The sequence below is a fragment of the Muscardinus avellanarius genome, assembly GCF_963383645.1.
Source record: "Muscardinus avellanarius genome assembly, chromosome: 2".
Lineage (NCBI taxonomy): Eukaryota > Metazoa > Chordata > Mammalia > Rodentia > Gliridae > Muscardinus > Muscardinus avellanarius.
The window spans coordinates 107,141,225-107,162,574 of record NC_137787.1 but is presented as its reverse complement, the minus strand read 5'-3'; the positions used below and the strand labels follow the sequence as shown (position 1 = coordinate 107,162,574).

The window sequence follows — 21,350 nt, the reverse complement described above, 5'->3', positions numbered from 1 at the left end:
TTAAAATTTCTAGTGAAATTTCTTAACACTAATTCCAGAACTTCCTGAATCCTCTAATCTGGGTGGAAGTTAATTTGGAGGATGAAAGGAGACTAAATCCAGAGGTAGATTTTTATTCTTCTTTGTTTTTATTATATGGGTATTCTCTCCAGGAAAATAAATTTTTATCTATTTATTTTTGTGGTACTGGGATTGAATCCAAGGGCATTCTACCTCTGAGCCACACCTCCAGTCCTATTTTATTTTATATATATATATATATATATTTTTTTTTTTTTGGTGGTACTGGAAACCCTTCTACCTCCGGGCTATACTCCCAGAACTATATTTTTTTTTTATATTTTTATTTAGAAATAGGGTCTCTTAAGCCAGAGAGGCAGGCTTCGAACCTGCATGATCTTCCTGTCTCAGCCTCCCAAGCGCGGGGATTACAAGCGTGCACCACCACGCCCGGAGCTTATGTTTTAATTTTGAAATAGGATCTCACTGAGTTGCAGAGGACCTCACAAAATTGCTGAGGTCATGGTTATGAACTTGTGATCCTTTTCTCTCAGCCTCCCAAATACTGGGGTTACAAACAGGTACCACCACACCCAGGTCAAAAAAACCTAAATACTGCCAAAGGGCACACCAAAGCTGATGTGTCTTCCCCTTCCCATTCTACAGCACAGTTGGGGTTTTCAGTAGGACAGGTAATGAAGCATGCTGTGAGCGCTAAGATTTGAGGAAAGAGGGGTTCCAGGCAAAGGCAACTGTTCCAAGCACTTATCTTATTTTGGAATGTGAATTTTAGACCAGAGGGACCAGATGACTTGCCAGAAGTTCCATGGTGGTTGGTAAAGCTGGAAGTTAGTTTTATATTTCACTCACTCTTTTTCAGATTGTTTGCAGTAGAGGAGAAAATGGAGAACTGAACACTTAAAAACCAAAGGAGTTAGACTAATCATTTGTATGATAAGTATTAAAACCTTAGGCTAAGGACCTCTCATTTTTAGGAAGCTGGAGAAGCCGAGCTGGGGCCAGCAGAGTTCTGTGGGAATTTTTCCTGAGTGTCATCTCCTGCCCTAGCCTGCCTGTTTTTCCTCCCATGTCCCACCTCCGGCAGTGTTATGCCTTCAGCCGCTTCCATGTGCTGCTGAGTCTGTCCAGATTTGGCAGTAATTTCTGGGAGGCGAGTTTTAGAGGGTCATAAACCCTGAGATGAACCACAGTATTCTCCCCTTGGCACCTTTGTGAACTGGGTGAGTAGGCTATCTCTCAGGAGCGGAAACCACAAGGGCTGGATCTGTTGGGATCCTGGTCTCTATTAAGCTACTGAATCTGAAACCCTAAGCAAACTGGTAGGTCTGTAGCCAGTAGAGGGAGCTCTCCACCCGCTGGACCAAAACCTAGCTGGGAAGGCTGTGTGGCTGATGTGCTCAGCATGTATAAATATAAGGCCTGCAGTGAGCAGACTCAAAGCCAGCGTTGGTACTCATCTTCATCTGCCAAGCTTGGCGTTGGGTAGCAGGGCTCCTTTCTTCCTCTTCCAAGTTGGAAGAAATTAGGAAACATGCATGGGAGTCTGGAAATCAAAATAAAAAATAAAGCCTGTTAGAAAGCCATAGATATATTGCTAAATGGGCTTGTTAATATTCCCCTATCAGACTCTCATTTGAGCCCCAGGTAACCCTGGGCGGCCACACTTATTAAGACTAACGTGTCCCAGAGACAGGCTGCGCAGAAAGCAGGGCCACAGGAGCTGTTAAGAGCCACACAGCAGTTTCCTTCCTCTCAGGCCTTTTGGATCAGACTCTCCTCTGTTGGGGAGGAGAAAGAGGCAGATATTCCTCCTGTGTATGGTGGCTGGGAGAGATCAGTCTCCCCCTCATATCTTTTCTCTTACCATGTTGAACTTGATGTTGATTTGATAGTTAGTGGGGAGTGTCTGTTGTCCTCAGCAGCTTTAATCTTTGGTCCGTCTCCTGGCTGCTTTCCAGATACCAAACACTGTCTCAGTGTTCTCTGCAGGCTGTTTTCTCGAGGGCTGCTTCGCTGTTGCCCCTTGGCCACTTCTTTCCTACTAAGATCAAGGGCCTGAGACCTAGAGGGGTGCATAGGCTAGGAAAGCATCGCCCTCACACAGGCATGAGTTAGATGCTGGTCTTATTTCCTGGGAAGAACTATTAAACTACAGCAGGACAAAGGTGGAAAGATTTCTTTGAACAAGGACCACTTGGCAGACCCAGAGTTTATTGATTTGAAGCATCTGCTGAGCTCTGAGTGACCTGTGTTCACCAGGGCCTTTGCCTGAGAGCACTGCCCTGCACTTGTACATAAGACTACAGTTGCTGCTGTGATGGGGTAGGGATGAGACTGAAACTGCGCTACAAGTCTCCATCTCTCCACATGGCCCCGATGACAGTCTGTAGGTTCCCAGTCTTTATACCATGGCTTTGGGTTTTAACAGACCCACTAAATTAACTCTTTCTCTCAAATTGAACCAATTAAGATACAAGAAACAGGAACCATACTGTTAGAAATCAAATACCAGTGGATTACCAGAGATAGAGGCCTAAAGCTGCTACAAAATGAAACAGTTGCACACAAGACCATCTGTCACTCCTACCCTAAAGCCATCCCTCCAGGCTGAGCTGAGCAGCTTGCCAGCAGAGGTTGGATGCTTACCTCCTGGCCTAGATGACTTCAGGGAGCCTGGGTCCTTCCTTCCCAACCCCAGTCATCCTGGAGGAGAAGCCCAAGGCTGGGTGTTGCAGAGAGTCAGTAGTGGAAACTCCCTTTTTTAAGGAAATGAGTTCTCCCAAGTCCTGGATTGATTTTAAAATATTCTCCAAAGCAAGGAAATAAAAACATAATATTTAAAAATATTTGTGTACTAGAATCGAGAACTCCAAATTTTTTGGGGGAATGAAGCCCCATGTTTTGTCTTAATATTCTGGGTACTTGGTGCAATGTCTACTGATTATCTGCTGCCTAAAGGATATTTAAATGGTGTGTCCTAGTGCTTCCCAGACTTAACGGAAAACAGGTCAGTGAACTGAAATGCAAATGAATACAGAGCACTGATAGCTTTTATTTTATTATGTAAGGGTAGTACAAATAAAAACTCACCTAAAATCACTATTATTTCATAAAGAAACAATATTTTAACTTCAAAAAGGTAGGAAGAACAGAATCTTATTAAAAAGGCTGAGAGAAGCCAGGCGTGGTGGCCCACGCTTGTAATCCCTGCATTTGGGAGGCGGAGACAGGAGGATCGCGCAGGTTCGAAGCCAGCCACGTTGGCTTCAGAGACCCTGTTTCCAAATTTTAAAAAAAAGTATAAAAATAGGTCTGGGATTGTAGCCCAGAAGTAGAAGGGTTTCCAGGAACCCCAGTACCACCAAAAAGGCTGAGGGAAGTTTTATGACTCCGTGCACATCCCTGAATTATGCTGCAGCCAGCCAGGAGGAGGCGATCATAGCCCGGCATCAGCCTGGCACTGAGAAGCCCAGGTTCTCCTGGGATGCCCTCCAGCTAGGAGTGTCTTGAGGGCCACTCGGGTTTCTCATGCTTTTCTTGTTTTCTTTCTGGACAGAGCTTTATCAGAAAAGATTGTGTCAGTGCTTCCAAGGATGAAATGTCCACACCAGCTGGAGCCCCACCAGATCCAGGGGATGGACTTCATTCACATATTTCCTGTGGTGCAGGTGAGATAATCAGTGTGGTTTCTTGTCCTCTGCACCTCAGAATTTCTGTAACAGATTTGGCTCTTGCGCTGTCTGGATCACCTGGATGTGGGATCATTTTGGTGCAGCAGAACATGACAGTATTTCCTGTTAGCATTCTAAACGCATTGCCCTGTTTTATACTACCACCTGTTTTGATTATATGTATATATATTTAAAGTTAGAACTCTGTATCCCTCTATGTGATGGTCTGTTCCAGTCTAGCGTCAAACTTCATTTATTCTTTTGCTGTTGTTATCCTAGCCCCTCCGACTTTCCCCATGCATCTTGTACTTCCTCCTGACACAGGGCCTTTGCATATGCAACTTCTTTGAGCTGGAATGCTTTTCCCTTCTCTCCTTACATTCTTAATTTATGTTCATCCTTCAGAGCTCAGTTCTACCAAACCTCTTCAAGAAAGTGTTCCTTGACACCCCCTCTAGAACAGGTCCCTTTGTCACATTCCGTCCTGTGGCCATGTACCCTTCCTCACGGGCTTCTCTAGCCTGCAGTTTGTAGCCACACAGATTGAAGTATGCGATCATATTTTTCCATTGGACTGTGACCTTCATGAAGTCAGCACCATGTTGTCTTGCTCAGTGTTTTGTCAGTAGGAAAATTTGTAGGTACTTGGTCCATACTTGATTTCTAAACGTCTCATGGGGAACTTTCCTCCATCTGGCTTCATCCTGAGGCTTTCTCTGTGGTTAAGTGGCCCACACTGTGCAGCTGCCTCACATCTCCAGTTGTCGTTTCTGGGCTTCCCCTCAAGGCACATGGAAAAGAGGAGGACCAGGGACTTGGGTTGTTCCCTGTTGTGTGAGCAGTCCTTTGTGTCTAATCCTGATAGTGTTCTGAAGCTTTTATTAAAACTGTAGTCCTACTTTTGAGGAAAGTGAGACTTACCAGGTAATTGATTTGCTTAAGGCCAGAGATCCAGTGAGTAGACAGGCGTAGGTTCCAGCCTGAACGCCTGCCGCTGAGCCTTGTGGCCCCCACTGTCATCCCTGCAGCCTCTGGGAAGGAGGCTGCGCAGCTTTTGCTAGACCAGTGTTGTAATTCCAACCTGGAGTGGCCTCACGTGGGAGACTTCTTAGGCTTAAATCTCAGGTCTGGCTATATGACCGTGGGCAAATGACTTGACTTGTTATCTGTTAAATAGATTATAACAGTAACTACCTGATAGCATTAGTAGTCAGTTAGTATGTGTTAAATGGCTAAGTGCTTAGATGAAGGGTGGATGTCTTAGTAAGTGTTTTATAATTGTGAAAAAGAAGTTTGTGCTATTGGTACATGTTGATATCCCTTGAACTTTACTCCACATACCATAAATATTGTAAATGTGTGAATGAAATTTGTAAATTTGAGGTGGAAAGGTTAATTCAGAATTTGATTTGTATCTGGGTGTGGTGGCACACTCTGTTTATAATCCTAGTACTTGAGACAGGAGGGTCACAGGTTCGAGGCAGCCTCAGCAACTTAGGAGCACCCACAAGCAACCTAGTGAGACCTTGCTTCAAAACAAAAAATAAAAAAGGGTTAAGGGTGTTAGCTCTGGGTTCAATCCCCTAAACCAAAAAGAAAAAAAAAAAGCATTTGATGTGTTTGTTGGTTGGACTTTCCGTCTCTCTGATGTATGGAGAGGCAGGTGACCTTTTTGTGACGAAGGGAAGTCGGCCTAGTGTTGATGACTATTGAGGCCTCCAGCATAGTCATGCTATGAAGTTATTACCTTTCCTCCAAAGTCCAGATTGCTAGGAATTAGGCCTTACTCTGTCCTACACTAGAACTTTGGAGGCCAAAGACCCGGTGGAGATAGGAGAAGATGAGAGGGAAGCCACTGCCTCCAGTCAGCAAGGGTGAGCGGGGTCTGGGGCTGGGCCATGCAGTGAGATGGAGCTGAAGAGGCCCTTCAGGGTGGAGTGTCTGCTTTCTGCACCCTGCCCTTTGGTCATGAAGGAAATGAACGAGAGCACGGAGGAGAAGCAGAGGCTCTTTCCACACTGTGCACCAGTCTTGCCCTCAGCACCTGAATCTTCCACATGATGTGAATGGGTGTGTGTTTTAATTAAATGGAGTTTTAAGTTGGAGAAAAAAGAAGAGCAGGTGCTTCTGAGCATGAGCCCTCAGAGCTGGACAACGCATCACAGAGCCCATCGGGTGGGAAGAGCCTCTGAGTTGTGACTCCCAGCTTTGCAACCTCAGATCAGTGAGCAAATTACGGAGACCCTCTGCCTCGGGTTCTGTGAGACTCCACGGTACACTCAGCCTTACAGTATCCTAGAGACAGTGTTAGGAGCATCAGCCTAGCGTGATGCCTTGGCCTCTGTACTCAGTACACACTGTCCTCAAACCACAATATTGTGGGGATTTTCACCTTTCAAACAAGGAATTTTACTAGACGTTCTCTGTGGCTTTCCCCTTTTCCCTGATCTGTGGTGCCAGCAGTGCACCAGTGGTTGTGGGAGTAGCTGTATTTTCCTTGTGCTATAGGTATTTACAAAACACCCTGGTATTGTTACTTCATTTACTCTGCTAGGAGCTCTGTGTTGTCAAGAATATCAAGGAACTGATCTTATAGAAAAGAAAACTGAGGCCAGAGGATGTGGAGTAAGGCTTTATAGCTCCTACGCATGTGCTCCACACAGGTCCCAATGGATCTCAGCATCCCAAATGCCTGGCCAATTGCGCTCCTTGTAAGATAGCATGTGTTAGCCAGGCGTGGTGGTGCACGTCTGTAATCCAAGTACTTCAGAGGCTGAGACAGAACCATCACAGATTCAAGGCCAGCCTCAGCAACTTATCCAGACCCTGTTTTAAAATAAAAAATAAAAAGGGCTGGGTGATACCTTGAGGTAAAACACCTCAGTGTTCCATCCCCAGGACCTGCACACACACAGCACGTGTTGACAGATTCTTACACCTGTTCAGTCTGGCCACGCTGATTTGAGTTCACAAGGTCTGCTCTCTCTTGGTGGGCCTTTGCTGGAGCAGGATTTCATCTCTATTCACTCATGTTTTCCCACTTCCTTCCCCAGTGGCTGGTGAAACGAGCTATAGAGACAAAAGAAGAGATGGGTGACTATATTCGCTCCTACTCTATCTCCCAGTTCCAGAAGAACTACAGTCTCCCCGAGGTCAGTATTAGAAGACCTACATCTCCCTGAGATCCGTATGGTGCTTTTCTTTTCTTGTGCACCTAAACATGAATACTAACTTAGAGACCACCCAGGAAGGGGCAGAGTAAGCTCAGCCCTCCCACCTCTGACTCCCACTTAGCATCTCTGCCCCTTTATGGTCTTCCCCAGCGCTGAAATGGGCCCCTAGGGTTTATTAGAACAGGCTCTTTAGATGACTACTAAGTGTAAAGCCCTGTAGTTTTGTCATTTTCTTTGAATTTGACTACTCGATCCAGAATTTATATTAGATTACAAGACCAAGAGTGAAAAAAATATATATATATATTTGGTGGTACTGGGGTTCCTGGAAACCCTTCTACCTCCAGGCCACACTCCCAGACCTATTTTATACTTTTTTATTTGGAAATAGCTTCTCTTAAGCCAGCGCGGCTGGCTTCAAACCTGTGCGATCCTCCTGTCTCTGCCTCCCAAGTGCAGGGATTACAAGCGTGTGTGACCACGCCTGGCCAAGAGTGAATTTTTTTGTAAAGCTTTCTGAAAGACCACTTGCCAGCTGGGTGCAGAGGTGCATGCCTGTAATCCCAGTACTTGGAAAGCCAAGACAGGAAGATCAGCTATCTTACAAGGAGCTGGTTTGAGGCCAGCACTCAATAACCTAGCCAGACCCTGCTTCAAAATAAAAAATAAAATAGAGCTTGAGAGTCTGAGACAACAGGATTGCAGTTTTAAGACCAGCCTCAGCAACATAGTAAGACTCTCAGCAACCTAGCAAGACCCTCTTTCTTTCGTTCTTTCTTTTTTTCTTTCTTTCTTTCTTTTGTGTGTGTGGGGGTCTGGGGATGGAATCCAGGGGCACTGACCTCTGAGCTACACCCCCTGCCCTATTTTTTATTCTTTATTTTGAAACAGGGTCTCACAAAGTTTTGGAGGACCTCACTAAGTAGCTGAGGCTTTCTGGAAATCACGATCCTCTGGTCTCAGCCTCCTGAATTCTGGAATTACAAGCATGTGCCACCACTCCCAGCAACCCTATTTCAATATAAAAAAAAAAAAAAGGGCTGGTGGTATAATAGAGGTTGAATGCCTCTGGGTTCAATCCCCAGTATCCCCCCCAAGAAAAAAGACCACTTGCCTAGAACATACTTGCAGTAACAATTCATAATAGTTACGACAGTAATAGTATTATTGAATGCTTACTACACGGCACTACTAGCACATAATATACCTTCTATTCTTGAATAGTTATAATCACTGTCCCCTCAAATAGATATGGTCTCTGTTTTGCAAGTAGAAAATCTGAGGCTTAGGTTTGGCCATTTCCCTAAAATTACATCACTCATAGGATTTGAATGAGAACCCTTGTCTTAAGACTGCACTCCATGGCCCCTCTTGCTTACTGCCGGTAGAAATCTGTATTGCTGCCATCTGCTGAGTTCCTAGCCTTTTCCTCTGGTAAATATATTCCAACTCTTAGAAAATTGAGACAGCTTTTGGCAAAAGTAGTACTGAGAAGTCAGATTACATGGTAGGCTTTTAATCATTAAGTTTTAATCTTCATGTGGGTATATTTAATTCTTGTTTTGTCTTGTAGGATGATGACTTCATAAAGAGAAAAGACAAGGCTGTCAAGACAGTTGTTGACCTGTCAGTAAGTTCCCTCACCCATGTTTTCCCGTGCCAACACCACAGAGCCTTCAGCCCTATATTTAAATCTCAGCTTACCTGCTAAGGTTGCCCTGGAGCTGGCCTCAGCGGTGTGAAGGAAGCCCAGCCTGCTTCACGTGCTCAGCATCTGAACCCATAGAGAATCTGCTGCGGCTGGTGCACTGTGTGCTTAGTTGCAGTTTTAAGAATTGTCCAAATGCAAAGCCCTTTTTCTCTTACCCTAGTGGCAGGGATAAGCACTGAATAGCTCCAAGGAGTGCCTGATGAAGTGGGGGTGGAACTAGAGCTAAGTGCCCCAGGCCCACCCCGTGAAGGCGTGGGAGAGGCACAGGGGCTTGTGAGCCTTGTGCAGGGAACTCTGGGTGGCTTTTGTCACCATACCAGTGCATTTTAGTTACTGGGAGTCTGTATAGAGGCACCCACTTCCCCAGCACAGGGGTCAGTGGAGAGCTGTTCTTTGCAAAACACTCTGAGTCAGGGCCAAGGTAATACTGTTCCATCCTCACAGCTTTCTGCCTCAGCTGTCAGGAGGGAAACGTCAGTGCCTGGGTGTACCCTTTCTTCAAGAAATAATGCAGTGTCACCTTGCATCTTGTTTACTTCATCTGAGTTGTATCTTACCTAACAGATTCAGCCATGCTTATGTATGTGGCTTTAGTTCATTGTAGTAATTGTATAACCTATTGTGTTAATATGCTACTCAAATATCAGGTGCATTTTGTGTGCAGTTGGCTTGGGTTGCATGGTAAGGATAAGGACTGGGTAAGGTCTGGTTTGTGTGGCTTTGTGAACTGCCTATAGAGTCTTTCCAGGAAATGTATTTCAAACTGACTTAAGGATAAATTTGTTTCTCCTAAGGTGATTACTCTGAAAAGAACAATAACCATTTGCTGCTGAGAGACATAAACTGCTCATGTAAAACAAAAAGTCTTTATTACTTGGTAATTTTAAATTTTATCTTTTCCTCAATGACATTGTAGAAGTAGATGGGGTGGAAAACTTTTAAAGTAGTGACACTTGGGGCTCGGTACTGTTTTCAGATTTGGCCTGGTGATGATGCATACCTGTCACCCCAGCTACTTGGGAGGCTGAAGTAGGAAGGTGGCGTGAACCCAGGGTTCTAGACCAGCTTGGACAACATAGTGAGACCCCTGCTCAGAGTAGAAAAGATAAAAGGAAAAAAATAACAAGAAATTAATATACAGCAGAGTAATTTTTTTCCTGGTTTTGAAATAGGTGTTTAGAACATCTTTAAGTTGTTTTAAAAAGGATTGATAGGATCAGGGCAAGAAAATCAATGTTACACTTACCACACAGATACAGCCCTTTAAATCTTTAGTCTTATTACTTCATGTTTTTAATATACTGAATTGTAATCATACTTTATAATTTTGTAAATTTTTTTCCTTAACAATATAAGTCGTTCTTATGCTATTAAAGATTCCCCTAACATTTGTCATGACAAATCATAACCAGTTGATTAAATAAGCTGTTACTTTTCTCTGTTTTAAATGGTACTTCCTTGCTGGAAAGGTACTAAAGAGCGACAGCATTACTTCCAAACAGGCAATGGGGGTTGGCCACTGGGAAGGAAGGGAAATTTTCTTTTCACTACAAACACTACTATTAGAGTTTTAAACCAGATCTCTTTATATTACCTATTCAAAAACAGTAAGTACAAGCTGGAAATATTTTAATGCTTAACTGAATAGCTTCCTGTGCAATTCTCAATCTAGAATCCTGGGTAGAGAGTGAGAAAAACATAGTATTTTATTATATAACTCAGAATTTTAAAAGGCCAGTGTAGCTATGACTTTTCATTGTAATGGAGAGCCTCCTGCTCAACTGCATAGAATGTAAGGAGATAACTATAACGACAAATACATAGTGCCCAAACATTATTTGAGTTCCAGTTCTCAAAACAACTCTATCAAATAATAGTTTTTTGTGTGTGTGTGTGTGTGTGTGTGTGTGTGTGTGCGCGCGCGTGCGCGTGCTACTTGTTTTGTTTTACAATTGAGGAAACGAGTGGAGGCACAGATATGTTGACCAGGGTCTTAAATGACAATAGAACCAGGACTCAAACCTGATCTGGTAACCACTCTGCTTTGAGCCTCTGGATAAAATGCTATTTGCTGATGATTAGGAGGGTCAGAATAAAGGAATACAGAAAGATGTATGCATCTCTTGGATTTTGATTTGATTACTTCGTTTATTTTCTTATGTATGTGTGAACTTAGCCTTCAGTTGACAGGTAGTACATTTTAAGCAGAAAAGGTAAAGAAGTTTTATGGATTGGCTCAGGGTTACCTTGGGGTGTTTTGTTTTCTGCTTTTCTCTTCTGCTGAAGACACTTGTCCCTTCAGAAGCTGTCTTCTTGGGCTTCATCCATCTTTTCTACCATTTCTGCAAGCACTTCCTTAGTTGGCTAGAAATGAGAGTTCCAGAAATGAGAGTCCCAGAAGTTTGCTGGAGATGCCAGGACTGTACTATACTTCCTTGGCCTGTTCTTGGGAGCAGTATAAAAAACTGAGCAGCTTGCTGTGTATTTGTTGTTATTCTCCCCAAGGAAGACCTCTCCTTTCCTAGAGGGAGCAGCCAGCCCTGGTGACAGCCTTGGCTTTGTGAGAGGCTGGGCTTCCAGAGAGCATTGGCTTCTCCTGGTTTTTTTCCAGATCTGCCTTTCAGGTGACTTCTCAGTGTTTCTTGCCTGCTTTCTTATTGACGAATCTGGAATCCCAAATTTAAATTGTGCATGGAAAATTAGGGAATAATATAGGGACAGTCACACACGTAGCTTGCCTCCAGATCCAGCCTTTTATAAAATATGTGTGTAGCTGTCTTGTATTTACTGAGTGCCTTCTGTGTACCTGAAATCTAATTAGGCACTTACTATTCATCAACACTCAGAGAATTATACATTATCAATTCCATTTTGCAAATCAGGAAATTAAAGCTCAGAAAGGTCAATAAGTTTCCTGAATAACTGCAGAGCTAGGAAGAGGCAGCCAGGTTTTTATTTACATCTGACTCCCACGCAGCAGGCGCTAGCTTCTCTGCTCATCTGACCCGCCCTGGTCTGTGCTTTCCCATACATTCCTGGCACTGCTATTGCAGTAAGGATGGTGACTTAATTCTGGTCACCTCTGTCCCAGAGACTCAGACATCAGGATGGTTAGACGCCCCCTGCACACATATTCAGTTCTGCAGGCACTCTTTCAGATGTCTACTCTTCCTGGGAGAGTGGATGGCCAGCTTACCCTGTCCTGAGATAATCTTTCTTCTCTTATAATGCGACACCTTTGTGCTTTCATCAGCAGGTTTTTATATAACCTCTTTTAGAGAAAAAAGTACTGAACACTTAAATATTAAACATTTAGTTTATTCTTACCTTTAGCTATACATAGAAAACTATTTTAATTTTTTGCATTTGACCTTAGTTATATAGTTAACGTAGTTTGCCCAGGTTTTTGGTACATAATATTTTATTTTAAAAGGTTACTTTTCTCTAATACTATTACTGTAGTACTGATGATATACTAAAAAACGAAGAAAGATGCAAAGACCATGATATCGCAGCCAGGGATAAAGCACTGATGTCACAAGTAAGAAACCAAGGCTTATGCATATCACTGAAGAGAACTGAGATTGGGGGAAAATGACAGGACACTGTGTTCTGTTTCATTGCTTGCTCATTTTTTCCATTAGTATATTGATATCCTTCCATGCCATAGCATTTTTCATGTAGATGATTCATTGTATGGAAAAAATTCAACTAGTTTAGCTTGTATCTCCCCCCCACCCTAGGCCATATAAGACATACTCATAGCTAATTTTTTTCTTTCATCTCTAATTATTTACTAGGATATATCCCATAGAGTCAAAAACTTGTACTTAACCTTTAAATAAAGAATGCCCTCAAAATTGTACCCAAAGCCCCAAATAAATATATTGGTAATATTTAGAAATCTGCAGGGAATAGAGGGAACAGGAGGAAAAAATAAAAAGGCTTCATAGAGCTTCCATCCAGTTGGGAGGAAACACCTTTTTGAACTTACTGGACCAACTAAGAGACTGTGTTAAAAACATGTTTTTCCATGGGGAGTGCTGGGAGGAGACCTTTTCATCCAACATGTAAAATGCAAATGCAGTGATATAAATAAACAGTGATATTAATATACATGCAAATATATGTAAAAATACATCTTAGTCCTCACAACTCTACCTACACCTGTTCTCAGATGGAAAACCACAGAGGTTAAAGTAATTTGTCCCAAGTCAGAGAAGTAGTTAGTAATGGAGCAAGGACTGAAACCCTGGTTTGACTCTATATGTTTATTTTAAAATATTAATTAAGCACTTAACCATGTGCTAGACGATGTTCCAGATTGTCAAGAAGAAAGATCTGACCACAACATAGTGGTGGCGTATTCCAGCTTTATTCGGATGATACTTTGACAGGTTTGCTTGTGGGGCAGAGGAGTCCCTCATACTGTGCAACCCTCCTGGAACTTTAGGCACAGGAGCCAGTGATCAGAAGGGGAAGAGGACAAAGGAGCTCCCAGGTTACCCTAGAGGAGGCTCAGGGCTGCACAGGGAGTCTCTGGGTCAGGAATCTCTCAGGAGCAGCAGGCGCAGCATGGGATCCTTAGAGTTCCAGGGCCCATCCTGTCTTGGTGAGCAAATGCTGACAGTTATGAAGGCTATGCAGAGCAGGCAGGCCTATGTGTGAACAGTTTGCCTATGTGTACTATGTTTAAGCAATTTTGTATGTAAAACTGTGAGTTTGGTTCTGGCCAGCTTGTGGACTAAGGAGTCTCAGTCTGCTGTGAAGAATTAACAACCCAGGGTCAGGGTCAAGACACAGAGGCGAGTCTTGACTCATTTACATGACACAGTTTCTCACCTGCCAAGTTACACTGTTAATTCAAGGATCCTTGAAGTGAGATTTTTGCTAGATTTCAAAGAGTAGAAGCTACATTTGTATATCAGAGCTCTTCTCAAGTAAAAGGGACCGAGTCTAGGGCTGTCTCTGGAAGAAGCCACAGAGCTCTCTCCATCTCTCATCCTCTCCTCCACCTTGTTTCCTATCTTGTTTCTTTTGTGCTAGGAATTGAACCAGGGGCAGTCTACCTCTGATTATACCCCTTGCCTTTTTTATTTTTTAATTTTGGCCTCATAAAGTTCTGAGGCTAGCCTCAAACCTCCAATTGTCCTGCCTCAGCCTCCCAAGTACCAGGATTTTAGGTGTGCACCACCAGCCTGGCTTTATTTGCTGTTTTATTAGTGTAAGAACATTTAAAAGAAACTGATTTATTTGTCCCAGTTATAGGCTGCTTTTGTTTTGTTTTGTTTGTTTTTTGTAGAGTTTTTTCAGGACATTGAATGTTGTTATGGCTTGGGCCAGGAATACCCCCAGCAGCTCTTGTGTTAATGTGGCAGTCTTCAGAGGTGAAAAGATCGGCCCCTGAGGGCTCTGACCCCACTAGTGGATTAATCCATTTGCTGGATTAATTGAATGTACTCCTGAGAGGTGATGAAAATTGTGGGCAGGTGGGCTTGGCTGGAGGAAGTAAGTCATGGAGGGCAAGGCCATGGGGACTTGTATGTTCCTGGCCCCACCCTTCCTACTTCTCTTTCTCTCCTCCCTTCTCTCTACCTACCCCCCTTTCTCCCCTTCCTATCTGTCCCTGGCCCCTTCCTGCCTCACTCTCCTACCTGTTTCTGTTCTTTGTCTGTCTCTGTTTCTGTCTGTCTCTCTCGCTTGCTCACTCCCTTTCTCCCCTTCCCCTTTTGGCCTCCCTCTCTTATCTGTTTCTGTTCCTGGTCCCCCCCGCCAGTCTTCCTCTCCCTCTCCCTCTCCCTCTCCCTCTCTTTCCTACCTGTCCCTCCCTGATCCCTTCCTGCCTCTCCTTCCTTGTCTATCATGAACTGAGTAGCTTTGCCCTGCCATGCCCTTTTGCTGTAATATTCTGCCTCATCTCAGGCCCAAAGTAACGGAGTCAGCTAACCATGACCTGAAGCCATGAGCCAAAATAAGTGTTTCCTCCTCTAAGCTGTCAAGTATTTTGGTCTTAGTGACAAAAGGCTGACATGGTGAAAACATCAGAGGAGCCCTATAGGGAGAGGCAGAGTTTATCCACAGCTCCTAGGTGAGGAGTGTCTGTTAGGGTTAGTTTTGGGCTGTGAAAATGAGCAGATGAAGGCAGTGGAGGTAACTACAGGAAATGTCACTTCCTGCTGAGCTGGGCATGGTCTGACCCACTGCAGCTTTTGAATGCAGAATGCCAGATTGATAGTGGCCGCTTTATAGCCTCCTCTGTTACTTCAACAAAGAAGTAGTCTGCTTTAATTGTGAAGGCAGCAGTTAGGGGTTTGCTGCAGTCGCTGTGGGTGCCAGGCTGTTCTGCTTCTCTGCCATTTGGAGCGATGGGTGCAGCAGCTGCACTGGCAGGTGAGACTGACTCATCAGCAGGCCTGCCAGTGGAGGCCTGACTCTCAAAGTGCAGGAGTCCTCTGCTTTCAAAAGGGGCGCCTGAATTTCTTCACCCTCTTCATCTGTATTTTATCAGCTGTCAAGACAGAATATCAGAACCCTGGTGAGGATGATCAGTGTCGAGGTAAACATGATTTTACAGGGCACTTCTGACACCGAGTGCTGGTGTCATCTTATCTGTCACTTACTGCTTTGGTGACCACGGGCAAGTTCTTTAACCTCTCCATCTATGTTTTATCATTTGTAGACAGAAACAAGGATTACTATCCCTTTATATACGAGGATCATCTTTAGAGGTCTGTCTGCCTGGCATATACCTATCATTAGTAAATGAGAGCTGTGAGCATTAATGGCACAAGAATAAGTTAATTCTATATACCTTTTTATTTTTAAGGGGTACTAGAGCCTGAACCAGGGACATTCCACCTCAGCACACCCCAAGACCACTTTTATTTTAAAACAGGGTCTTGCTAAGTTGCTGAGGGTCTTATTAAGTTGTTGAGGCTGGCCACAGACCTATAATCCTCCTGTCTTAGCTTTCCAAGTACTTGGATTACAGATGTTTTGCCTGGTTGTATATCTTCTTTGTGAAGAGCATGATCATGTGTAAAGGATGGTATTTTAAAAAAATTAGTCTCATAGCTTAAGTTGACAGAATTATGTTACAAATCAGTACCTTTATCAGATTAAAAGAGCACAAAGAATGAGAGACAGGGAGTAGTGTTCAAGATGTACCAGTCCACCTTTGTTTTATAGATAAGGAACCAAGACCCATCAAGGGACCTGCCTTTCCCAGCATTCAGCTAGTCAGTGACAGATAAGGGACTAGATTGCTTTAAAAGGTGACTTAGCAATAGTTCTTTTAACACTGGCCTGAAAACCTCTAGTATTTAGGTCTACAAAGCAAACTACAGAGATGATCTATGTGGCAGCTCCAGATTATAGAATAAGTGTCAGGAGAGAGCTAGCTGAAGTGCCTGGGGAGGTGGCTAGAATGTCTAGCAGGGGCAAGTTACTATAGTAGAAAAGCTTTAAGATTATAAGTCAAAGTACCTAGGGTCTGATACCATTCTAGGCTTAATAGTATCCTAGGGATCTTGGACAAATTATTTTATCTCTGCTTCTTTTGTACTAAAGTAAAAATAATAGTATGTGTCCTGCCTCAGTAGTAAAGTGAACATAGAATGTGCCCTTTCTCTACCTCATGCAAAAGGTGGTATGAGTGTGATGGCATAGACGTTATATTGTAAAATACATAGAAACCAACATTGTCATGTTGGTCAGGATCAAAGGTCCTGTTAGCTGCTCGTTTCAGAATGCTATTGTTTTGAAGTTAATTCTTTTTTAGAGAAATCCAATTTCCTGTCTTGGGTCATTGATTCTTCCAGTGGTAACTAAGGAAGATAGCAGTTAAGCTCAATTATAAAGCACCGCTATCATAGCAGAGCTCAGGGGAAATTAAATTATACACAGCAACTATGTCATGTGGGTTCATTATATTTTTCATTTCACTCTAAGTCTGTTTTATGTTATTTATAGCTTCCTATTCATGTAGACCAGGAGGAGACAAGGGGCTATTTGTGGCAGCAGTTGGTGAGAACAGCACTCCAGCATCACACCAGGCTATGTTCCTTTCTCTTCTTCACAAAATTCTTGAGTTTATATAGTGTGTGTCATAGATCACATGAAAGTTTTTATTATAAAATCAAAACAATAACAGCGTTAACTATAATTATCATGGGAGAACAATTCTACATGGCATAAAATGCCATTATCTGAAGAAACACTTTAGTACTCCTTGTCTTGGGCTTGTCCAGGACAAGCAACCAGACACCTTGCTGGCACATCCCTCACCCGCTCACTCCAGAGCCCCAAGTATGGAAGTGTCATTTGACTTCCAGCTTAGCAGTCAAGAAACACATTCATTTGGGTAGAACAACAGACCATCTAGGGTAAAGATCTACATTTATTGGCAACTACTAAATGCCAATACTTATGTACTTAGTTAAGGATGGATATAGAAAGATATAAAGCCAGTCGTGGTGGTGCATGCTTGTAATCCCCATGCTTGGGAGGCTGAGACAGGAAGATCACACAGGTTCAAAGCCAGCCTCAGCTACTTAGTGAGGCTCTCAGCAACTTAGTGAGACCTTGTTTCCAAATAAAGTATAAAAGCCAGGCGTGGTGGCGCACGCTTGTAATCCCAGCATTTGGGAGGCTGAGACCTGGAGGATCGTGGTTCGCGGACAGCCTCAGCTACTTAGTGAGGCCCTCTGCAATCTGCAATTCAGTGAGACCCAGTTTCAAAATAAAGAATAAAAAATAGGACAGGGGGTGTAGCTCGGAGGTTGAATGCCCCTGGGTTCCATCCCCAGACCCACAAAAAACAAAACAAAAACAAATAACGTATAAAATAGGTCTGGGAGTATAGCCCAGAGGTAGAAAAGCCCCTGGGCTCCGCCCCCAGTACCACCAAAAAAAAAAAAAAGAGGGGGGGTACAGTACAGGTCTTTATTTACTTCTACACTTACAAACGAGGTCTCAGCTACTCAGGAGGCTGAGGCAGAAGTATTTCTCAAGCTCAGGAGCTCGGGGCCATATGTTATGAGTAACATAACAAGACTGCATCTTCATTTTAAAAGCAAACAAAAATCACACAGTCTGATGATTTAAAAAATCAGTGAAAGGGTATAGGATAAATCTTTGTTTGCAAATATACATTTCTGAAGGGTTTGTAACACCCTGACTTTTCTAGTATTAGAGTCTAAAAACTGAAATCTCCTTTGCCATGGAGGAAATTTTTTTTAGGAATTTGGGTTAACGGGTATGCCTGTGGTACGTGATGTGCTTGTAACTGGATGGTGGAACGGTCTGGATGAGTAATGACTGTCCACTTGAAAGCCTCTGTTCAAGAATAAGAAAGGCTTCAGTGTAGGACAAACCTTGCTTCTCAAGGCAAGACTTAAGATTATAAAGATGCCAGTTCTTCCCAAAGTAATCTGTAAATATGCTATAATATGAATAAAAAAATCAACAATGTTTTGTCATAATGCACTCAACAAGCTGGTACTGGAATTTGTTTGAAAGAGAGGATGTATAAAGATAGAAATTTTGAAAAAGAAGTGGAAACAGGATGGAAAATTATAAACAAGGAAATGAAGAGACACATTATATGAAATCCAGTATATATGTAGGCATTGATAATATTGTGATTCTTAATTTTCTATTTTGAAAAAAAATTGTTAGATTCCTACTTTTCACTATGCCAATTTTTAATGGAATAAAAGACTTAAGTATAAACTATATAATGTAAAAAACTAAAAAGTTTATATAAATGTAAACTGTATAAAACTATAAAAAGACTAAATGTAAACTATATAAACTAAAAGACTATAAGCTATAAAACTTATAAAAGAAATAAATGTCTATAATATAGACTATTATATAAACTATAAGCTATAATATAAACTATATAAAAGTATAAGATTTTTTTAACAATATCTGGGATAAGAAGTAAGATAAAAAATCTGAGAACTATGAAGAAAATGATTGCTGAAACTGACTGTATACAAATTGTTGTAAGACTAAAATTCACCAAATTAAAAGCTGATACACTTTAGTGTTTAAGGGAAAAATATTACTTTATAAATAAAAATCAAAGATTAATATTCAGATTATGTTGTATGCTTACAGTCAGTCAGACAATGACAAATGAATAAGCCATAAAGCAAAAGATTTGAACAAGATAAATGGTAAATAAATAATCCCAGCCTCACCAGTAATTTGGGAACGACAAAGCAAACCAATAAAACAGTTTTACTTATGACATATAAAATATAGAAGCTTGTAAATACTTACTGTTGCCAAAGATGTAGTTAGCAAATTGGTGGGGACATAAATCAGTATGGATTTTAGGCTCTGCTTGGTACCATAAACACCATTCAGCCGGGCATGGTGGCACACGCTTGTAATCCCCGCGCTTGGGAGGCTGAGACAGGAGGATCGCACGGGTTCGAAGCCAGCCTCAGCTACTTAGTGAGGCTCTAGGCAATTTAGTGAGACCCTGTTTCCAAATAAAATATAAAAAAGGTCTGGGAGTATAGCCCAGAGGTAGAACGCCTCTGGGTTCCACCCCCAGTACCACCAAAAAAATAAAAAAATAAATAAGCACCATTCAGGCCTCTGAGTCACGTCTAAGTTTTTATCCTCCTGATTTGCTATAAATGTAAACATTATTTATAGTGAGAAATTGGAAATTACTTAAATGTGCCTCAGTAGATGGTTAAATGAGGCAACATCTGGGTTGAGAAAAATTACATTTAGGTTTTATTTGTATGTAATACATGTAAATACATAGACAAAGTGATAGAAGAATTTGTACCTATCACACTAACAGTAACACCTCTGGGAAGAGGTTGGCTCTAGGAAGAAGGGGTGAGGTGGAATTTTCATCTTTTGTACTCTTAAAAACTTGTTACAGGAATATATCCATGTATTATTTGTAAAATTACATAACTTAAAGCAAATAAATACAAAACAAACAGTACTGGATTACTTTCTGTTTTTGTTGTGTCCATTATTTTCACTCCTGCTACAGTAGAAAAATAGTAGCTATTATTACATGTATTATAAATAATACAGAATGGTAGCAGTTAGCAGCAAGTGTTAAGAGTGAAGGGCCCTCGTCTGTTAAAGAGCTTTTTCTCCTGGTGGTAGAACTTTTTCTCTTTTTCAGAAGTTGAGTCATATAGGTGTAAATAAGTCCTGTCAGGTAACCAGAGGCCCATTCATAGTATCTCACTCAGGCTTTCACAAACCTTGCCCTCTGTCTTCAGAAGAGCGGGCTTCATCTCCCAGCAACAAAGCCAGGGATGCTTTGACTATAATGGGAAAAGAACTGTGCCCCTCATTGGCTGGAGGTGTCCAGCAGCCAGTGCAGGAGAGCCTTCTCACACTCAGCTACATGTCCATCTTGTCCATCTAGGATGTTTACAAGCCCCGTCGGAAATACAAACGCCAGCAGGGGGCAGAGGAGCTGCTTGATGAAGACTCTCGAGTACATGCTACGCTTTTGGAATATGGCAGGTAATGATGGGACCCAGTCTAAGTGTTTTATAAAACCTTTTAAAAGAAAAACATAAGTTGTTAAATTGTTTTTTTGGATTAGATGAGTTGGCTTCCTCTGAGTTTACTATTTTTAGTTGGTGAGATTTCTGCCATCAGGGATTTCTCCCTCTGGCATTAGATTATCCACATTTCTGGTGGTAGTGTCTGCAGTTCCATGTCTCCACCCTCCTGAGGACCTGGGGGACCTGTAGCTTTTGCAGAGGTGGGATTAGTGTGTGCCCTGAGTACCTGCCACTTATTAAAATCTTCAGTAATCTGTAGCAGTTTTATACTGTTGGTATAAAAATAAATGATTTCCTGTAATCTGTTCCAAAGACTTCAGTAGTTGTGTCACTTCTTAAATATATCACTAGTTTTAAAAAGTTCTTATTTTATATTCTTAGTTTACCAAAAAAAAACAAAAACCCAGCAGGACATTCTTCTCTCCACTGGGTCTTAACTTACTTTATGTCCTACATTCTCTACTTAGGGTAACTGACCTCTGGCTGTGAGTACGTTACCTGCTGCTTCCCTCCTTTGTGCTGGCTGCTCTGCCTCACAACCCAGCCCTTGTCTGATGGCTGGAACTAACTGCACTGTCGCCAGCATCTCCCTGAGCAAGCATCTTGATGGCTTCCTCCCCTCGAGACTGGAGAGAATCAGTAGGAAGGAAATTAGGTTTAATTAGTCCAGCTTTCTCTGGAAAGGGAATAACTTCTTTCTTCCCTTTCTTTTTCTTTCCATCTCTCTCTTTTAATTTGAGGTGATAGTATGAAGTCAAGTCTTTTGTTCTGAAAGATAAAAACAAGCCTATTTCAAAGGAGGTTGAGTTAGTTCTAACCTTACCAGGTGTGGTAGCTGCCCTCACAGTCCAGCAGTTACTGCTGTGAATTTAATGCTTTATCTGAGTCAGGCACCACCCAGACCAGCCACGCACTTTGAGGGGCCCAAAATGAAAATGCAAGGCCCCTTTTTGAGAATTAGTAATGATTATTTATTAGGAACTTTAAGACAACAACAGTAACTAAGCATGTGACCCTTCTAAGCATAAGCTTGGTAAAGTGGAGAGCCTGTGTGCTCAAGAAGCTTGCCCAGGTATCAGCCAAGCGGTGGGGGCGGATGTACAGCTTTGGGAGAGCCAGGGTAAGAATCTCTAGGTGTCACATGTCCCAGATCTAAGGAATATTTGGGGGGAATATAATGAGTTTTATTAATTTGTGTTGTTTATACCTGCAT

At 42.3% G+C, this 21,350-nt stretch overlaps 1 protein-coding gene across 1 annotated transcript in view; it reads left to right on the top strand.

The window, feature by feature from the left end:
* The window catches only part of CCDC93 (CCC complex scaffolding subunit CCDC93), a gene marked incomplete at both ends in the record, with an annotated part of 85,353 nt that overhangs the window by 8,387 nt on the left and 55,616 nt on the right, over nucleotides 1-21,350 (top strand). The window contains 4 exons of the mRNA XM_080688793.1: nucleotides 3,578-3,689; nucleotides 6,746-6,844; nucleotides 8,439-8,495; nucleotides 19,993-20,093. Coding sequence (XP_080544919.1) covers nucleotides 3,578-3,689; nucleotides 6,746-6,844; nucleotides 8,439-8,495; nucleotides 19,993-20,093 — 369 coding nt within the window. The remainder of the gene's footprint in view (nucleotides 1-3,577; nucleotides 3,690-6,745; nucleotides 6,845-8,438; nucleotides 8,496-19,992; nucleotides 20,094-21,350) is intronic.